The sequence below is a fragment of the Fomitiporia mediterranea genome (assembly GCF_000271605.1).
Source record: "Fomitiporia mediterranea MF3/22 unplaced genomic scaffold FOMMEscaffold_10, whole genome shotgun sequence".
Taxonomy (NCBI): domain Eukaryota; kingdom Fungi; phylum Basidiomycota; class Agaricomycetes; order Hymenochaetales; family Hymenochaetaceae; genus Fomitiporia; species Fomitiporia mediterranea.
The window spans coordinates 1,191,965-1,198,839 of record NW_006760395.1 but is presented as its reverse complement, the minus strand read 5'-3'; the positions used below and the strand labels follow the sequence as shown (position 1 = coordinate 1,198,839).

The 6,875-nt window shown below is 33.2% G+C and overlaps 2 protein-coding genes across 2 annotated transcripts; one reads left to right on the top strand and one right to left on the bottom strand.

The window, feature by feature from the left end:
• Positions 1–4,235: 4,235 nt before the first annotated feature.
• Positions 4,236–4,406, bottom strand: FOMMEDRAFT_92677 (uncharacterized protein; the record flags this gene model as incomplete). The annotated part of the gene is made up of 1 exon (XM_007269492.1): positions 4,236–4,406. A coding segment is annotated over one exon (171 nt), but the record flags the coding sequence as incomplete, so codon positions are not given.
• A 659-nt stretch (positions 4,407–5,065) lies between these two features.
• On the top strand, positions 5,066–5,361 carry FOMMEDRAFT_92671 (uncharacterized protein; the record flags this gene model as incomplete). The annotated part of the gene is made up of 2 exons (XM_007269491.1): positions 5,066–5,175; positions 5,232–5,361. Coding segments are annotated over 2 exons (240 nt in total), but the record flags the coding sequence as incomplete, so codon positions are not given.
• Between the last annotated feature and the right edge of the window lie 1,514 nt (positions 5,362–6,875).

Below are 6,875 nucleotides of genomic sequence, written 5' to 3'. Positions count from 1 at the left end.
TTTGCTAATATTGTATTAGCAATGTTATTAACTATGTATGTATGAATGGCCTTAGCCATCTCCCTCTCAGCTTTGTTCTACAGTTCATCCTTTAGTAAGTGTTTGAAGCATGTAGCTACAACACTAGAAACAATGTAGTAATGCTACATCTTGTAGTTTGCTTTGGTCTTAAGCATTGTGATATTTTGACCAAAGTATTTAGGTACATTAGCTGGTTTACAGTGTGTATTAGTATGTGGGGGAACCATGATGCAAATGTGTGCAAATGTATGCAAATAAAGAGTTTAGAGTGTACAGTGGATGTGTGTATACAGGGAGCTCAAGGCTCATAACCTGTTGAGAGGGAAAACTTAAGGGGGGCATGCATAGACAAGGGGTGAGGTGACAATTGACTGCTCAGTGTCTCTTGTCCTTATATTGTATGTATTCTAACTGAGACATTATGAAGTCATTGTCTTGTGGTTTGTCTGTTGATGAACTAATCATCTCATAATAATGGGCATCCCAGAAGGTTGGAAGCCACAGTGGTACAATGCTACTGACTAGCAGAACAATCCATACATGGAATCCATTAGTGATAAGGCTCCTCCCTTCATTCCAAAACAGAAATACAAGGCTAGTTCTTATGTTGAAAGGTGTGAAAGAGATCAGTTGTTCCTGCCTGAGGAAGACATTGAGTTCTCAGAGGACGAAACAAGATTGTATGATCCAAACCTGTGTCTTCACATTGTTGAAAGGGTTTTATAGTCTTGTATTGTGGAATGAAAGAATTTCGTTATAATTTTGCATCTGTATTCATTTCTTAATATGTGGGTAATCCAAATAAACCTGTGTCTGTTTGTAAGATATAACATTGAGCCTTCAACAATTCTACAACACAGACACTCAGAGAAATGATTGTATATGCTACTAGTCAATGTAATTGTAAGGGCATTTAAGTAAACTTTATGAGCAAGCTAAGAGTATTGATCATCCTGTGTTGATGCGTTTTCGAGAGTTTAAGTTTGGGCATGCACAGAAGAGGTATGTGTAATTGAGCCTGAGCAGCCATAGCTGATTGATTGTAGAAAGGCTGAACATGACCTGGTGCATCTTTCACACTGTCTGCCAGTAATCAATATTTAATACATCCATACAATGCAAGTACAATCAGCTAAAGGTTCTGCAAAAGCAAAACAATACACATGTAAATAGACAATGATTGTTGTATATCTGATCAACTATCAAAATCATAAAGATAACAAATGGCTATAGGGTTAAAAACTATATTCATTCATGAAACACTCTGTAAACATCTTTGCCTGTACTGTCAAGTGGCAGAACAGGCACCAAGGATACTGAGCAATCAACCCTATATGTGTTTACTCGATGCAAGCACAATCAGCTATGTAACAGTGAAATGAAGCTCATATGCATGTAAGGCAGAGCAAGCAAGTAACAATTGTTGTATATATAGCTGACTCGAACATCACGAAAAAGTCGCAACAAATGTATTTAATAATAGTAAAAGTAAACTAATAAAATTATTTCATCAGCATTACATTCTAAAATAATACTTATATTTTACTTGTAATGTAATTATAATGCTTGTATATAAATGTATGAAATATACAAAGTTTCTATTAAACTACAAACATGCTTTAGAGCAAGTAAGCTTACTAATAGTATTATTACAATATTACATGTGAGGTACAAGTACTCAACTCTTATTATAATCTGTTAAAATTATATTATAAGATATCTACAATAATAGTTGATAGATTATAATAGTTATAAAAATATTGTACTGTGCTTGTCAGTTGATTATAATACTTTTAGTAAGATAATATGTAATTGTAATACTTTTAGTAGAATAATATACAATAATATATAATAATAAAGTTAATAACTGTCTTGTAAGCTTTATAAAACAATACAGTTTTACTTTTAAACAACTAATATGAATTAAAAAGAGCTTGTATATACAAGAAATTTACAATAATTAGATTTTTTCTATTACAAAGTGGCCCTTTCTTTTCTTATAGCCAATTGTTGCCCTCTCAAAATGGAATTCCTTAAGATAATATTAGCAAAGAAAGACAAGACAAAGGTAAAAAAAACTCACATTATTAACAAAAGGCAGGTGTATAGATCCTACCAATTTCTTCTTCCCAAAACACCTTATTAAAAGGTGTAGGGTATTGTTATTACCTGACCCATGAATACTACCCCTAATAATAACAATAACAATAACAATAATAATATTGTTAGTAGTAAAAAAATGTAAAAATATAAGGACTTACACAATTTTAGCTGTTTTAATACAGCTATAATAATCTAGGAGTACTTCCCTAAGTACTCCCAGAATTTTATCAGTGCTGGCCTTACAGGACACACACTTTGCATCCTTCATTTTGTACATGTCTGGATCAGCCCAAAAAACAGAGGGGGGGTGGGTGTGGAGAGTACTGTATAAGATAAGAAGTAAGTCTAGAGATCTCAGGTCAAATACAAGTGAGGGAAGGGACTTACTAAAGGTAATTGTGAATGCAAGTTGTTGGGAGTGTGTGTGTGTGACTGTAAAGTAAAAGGAATGCAAGCATGTTATTGAAGTCAATGTTGAGCAAGTTATTGACAGGGGATTGAGAGTTGTTACTACTTGTTACAGAGCCAAGTCTGAGTGAGAGTGTGTCTAGAGAGTACTGTGTAAGGCTGCAAATGGTACTCAGTAAGTTTATTGAAGTCAATATTGAGCAAATTATTAACAGGGGATTAAGAGTCATTACTACTCATTACAGAGCCAAGTCTGAGTGAAAGTGTGTCTGGAGAGTACTGTATGAGACTGTAAAGTAAGGAACTTGGGCAGAGTAGACAGTCAGAAGACCTTAATAAAGCAGTTGAATTACACAGTGTTACTCTCAAACTTCAAAGTAGTACTTACCTAATTGTTTCTTGTCTCTAAACAACCTTGCAAGCTCTGTACAAACTCAATTTAAGTAGTGTAGATGTCTAGAAGACCTTAATAAAGCTAGGGAAATTTGAGATTGTAAGCAGGGATGACAGTAGGAAATTTGAGAATGCAAGTGAGCAAGAAAGTAGTAGAGATATATTAAGTGAAAGCATATTGTCAAGAAGTAATTATGCTTGTAGGCTAGGGAAATAGATGTTAAACACAGTATAGAACAGAGTAGACATTAATTGTGTAGTAAACAGAGTGAATACTCACAAAAAGTTGGAGTACTTTGTTAATGTACATTGTCTTGAGTTGCAACTTACCTGTAGTAGTGAGTGCTTATAGAATAGGGTCCATTACATATAAATTGAGAGCATGTAGCTCTATTGTATACTAGTAATGTGAAATTGAGAGGACATTGTCTGTGAGCATTATCATTCCAATTCAATACACTGAGACTGAGCAAGTTGTATTGTAAAGATAATTAACAGATTGTCAATCAGTACACATGACTACAAAATTTCTATAAATGTGTGACCTGTGTCTATCATTTTTGTTTTGCTACAAGTCTGTATAGCTGTCCAAATCCTCTCCTTCCTTGTCCTCTGAGTCCTCCTCTGTTTCCTCCTCTGTATCCACTCCAGATTCTTCACCACCTTCCTTGTTTCTTAGATCCTCATTTTTGTCTTCATCTTTGTCTTCATTCATCTCATACAAAATGTTACACATAAGGTGGTTGTTTAGGTGCCATACTGTTTTATGACTGATTCTGCCCTCACAAAACTGTATAAATATATCCCTATCAACAAATCTTTGTATTTAATTAGTTATAAGACAATATAATATATGAAATGAGTAAAAATATATAAATATATCTTATTCTAACTTACATATTAACATAGTATCTCTGATAATCTGAATCTTTTTCTAATGAGTGACAAACAACAGAGTGTGGCAGATAGTTAGTAGTACAGCCTTTCAAGAAGTTTGGAATTAGGTGTACTCTCTAAATAATAAGGTCAGGATTGAGAAACCTAAATGTACCAGGTTTAGAGTAATACAGAAAACAAATCTGTTAGAGCTGTTTCTCTTGAAAGCTATAAGAGCAACTTGCCTCAGTCTTAAACTACTGTACTCAGACAAAATCAATTCTTTTATAATGTAAGGAGCTTAATCCAGGCCTAAAGTAGGTAACATTAATGTGGAAGATACTAACTATTTGTACAAATATGAACAGATAGTCAGAATACTGGTCATCTGAGTAGACTATAATATCTGTATACAAACAAGGGTTCAGAGAGTCCTACACTCTTCTGACATTGTAGGTTGTGTAATTTATACATATGACCCTATGTTTGTAAAGTCTATCATTTTGGATACATAGACTATTAATTTCATCCAGTATAAAGGTATTGTCTTTGTTCCTAGAAAGAATCTGAGACAATAAATGAGTGAATAAATTGCTTAAGAAATCCTAGTAAGAATAAAATGGACATAGAGTATAGTCATACACAAATTAGCCAGGGATAACTTACCTTGAGAGCTGGATCAGTAGGATTAGTATCTATCTATGACTACAAGTGTTTCTATTCCTTTTTTAAGGCTGTCATACTATAATGAGTCTTAGGGATGATTACTTGTAATAGTTTGCAATCTGTACTATTGGTTTTGAGACCCTCAACTCGGTTTTGAATCTCTCAGAGTTTGTATGTTTATTCCTCAAGTTTTGAAACATCCTGTACTACATTTTTCTTGTTTGTCCTAGAATATATACTCTTAAGCTGTTTATACTGAGATTCTCCCTAAAAATCAAGATAAGTAAGGAGAATGGACAGAGGGAATTAAAGAAGTCATTAAACTACTAGTAAAACATTCAGAACTTACCATTTGAGTACTATAAGAGTCTGTTGTGCCAAAACAACAAATAGTATTAACATAACTACCTAGTGTATAGAATTTGAGTGTGTTAATGTTGAATTTCTTTTCTTTTGACTTGAGGTTTGTATCACACTCCTGTGTCTTGCCTTTCTTTACTGAAAGTCTGTAATTAAAGAATTGGTGGAAGGCTATGAACACAAGGCAGTTTTTTATCCTAAATTCCATTGTGAATTGAACTTCATTGAACAGTGCTAGGGTTATGCTAAATTCAACTACCAGATGATGCCTGCCCCTACTACTGAAGCTCAAATGGAAAAGCATGTTCAAACATGCTTTGATTCTATCCCTCTTGATTTCTTTCAAAAGTAAGTACTTTAAATCTTTCTTTCTTACAAAATTGATTTTATTATATGTTTTGTAGGTATTGTAACCAGTCTGCTCAGTTCATGGATGCATATAGAAAGGGGTTGACAGGAGCACAGGCTCAATGGGCAAATAAGAAATACTATAGTTATAGAATCCTTCCAGCTAGTATTCTGGCTGAGCTGTAAAACCATAATCTATATTTTTTTTGTATTTACAAGTGCTAAAAAAAATGTTGATGTCCACTGCTCGATTTTTGCCATCAGGGTCCTTCCTAATGGAGAAGTGGCTGTGCTGTGACTGATGTGACATACTATGTCGAGTTTATACTTTCCTTACCTTACTTAGTAAGCAAATGTACAAGTTCAAGTCAATTATATATAATAGATATAAAACATGTGAACTCTCAAATGAGATTACAGTTTGAGGACATTACAATACTGTCATGAGCTTGAAAATCTGGCTGGTTAAACAGAATTTGTTGACAGCAGTATACTGATTGTGCTGATTTGTCAGCACACTTGAAACCTTTGCATTGTGTGCATTTTCCATCAACATTAATTCCTTGTTCTATTTACTGATCAAAAGTACATTACTCATCAGGCACGTGTTCTATATAAGGAAATAATTATATAATAGATATTTAACCAAAGTGGCAAAAATCTTCAGGAAAAAATTCAAAATTTCACCAAATTGCATTTCTGTACATTTGGTACCAAAAAAAAAGTTTTTTTTTTTGGAAATAACTCACTCAAATCTCAATATTTTAAAAAATCAAAAACATACTTTTGTAGGTTAGATTAAGCTGAATATATCTATGCAGCTCAAATTTGCATTTTTGGGATACTGAGTGTTGTATTTTGCCATCATTGTTTGCATCCAAATTGGGTTAGTCTGTTGTGTCACACTATGTCAAGTTTATACTTTCCTTACCTTAGTGTAGTTGTTGCCTTGAGTGAAGAAAGAGTTGTTTCAGTATGGACACACAATTTAGTATATGTATACCAAGTCCTAAGGATAAAAAGGAGGTCTATAAGGATTGAAGTGTGTTTTGAGAGTAATAAACTGTTAAAAACAAGTATAGAGTACTATAAGACATTAGTATTTATAAACAATCTAAGTGTAGAACATGGAAATCAGTAGATTACTTACCTGTAGTAAGTCCTTATAGTTCCTTGTAGTGAGTTTGCAAAGTGTAAACATATTATCAGTAAATAAACAAATTGTATTAATCCTAAACAATAGGACTGAGTAGTACCTGAAAGTCAATGATTTAGTATTCTTTAATATACTGTAAGAAGAAGTTATGATAGTGTATATATATACTCACCTTTTGTTTAGTTGAGTGACTTTATTACTACCTACTGTAACCAAGATATGTAAGAGATGAATAAAGGTTGCTTTCTACACACTAAGTTTGAATTTGTGTAGAAGATCAGGCACAAACATTGTGTAGAAGTCAAAACTGTAGGGTAATAAAAGAGAGAATACATTCTATATAACAAAAATGGTCAGAAAGAACAAGTGAAAGAAACAAACAAATAGGAAACTTGTATGTATTAGTAGAAGTGAACCTTCTTACATTAGACCCTTTACTCTTGAGGACTCAACAGTGTAACCCTTCTCAAAAATCAATCTCTAGACCTTAGTAATTTTTTTGTATTTTTCTGTATTGTCTTCACATTTGTGAGCTTGGCAGTAC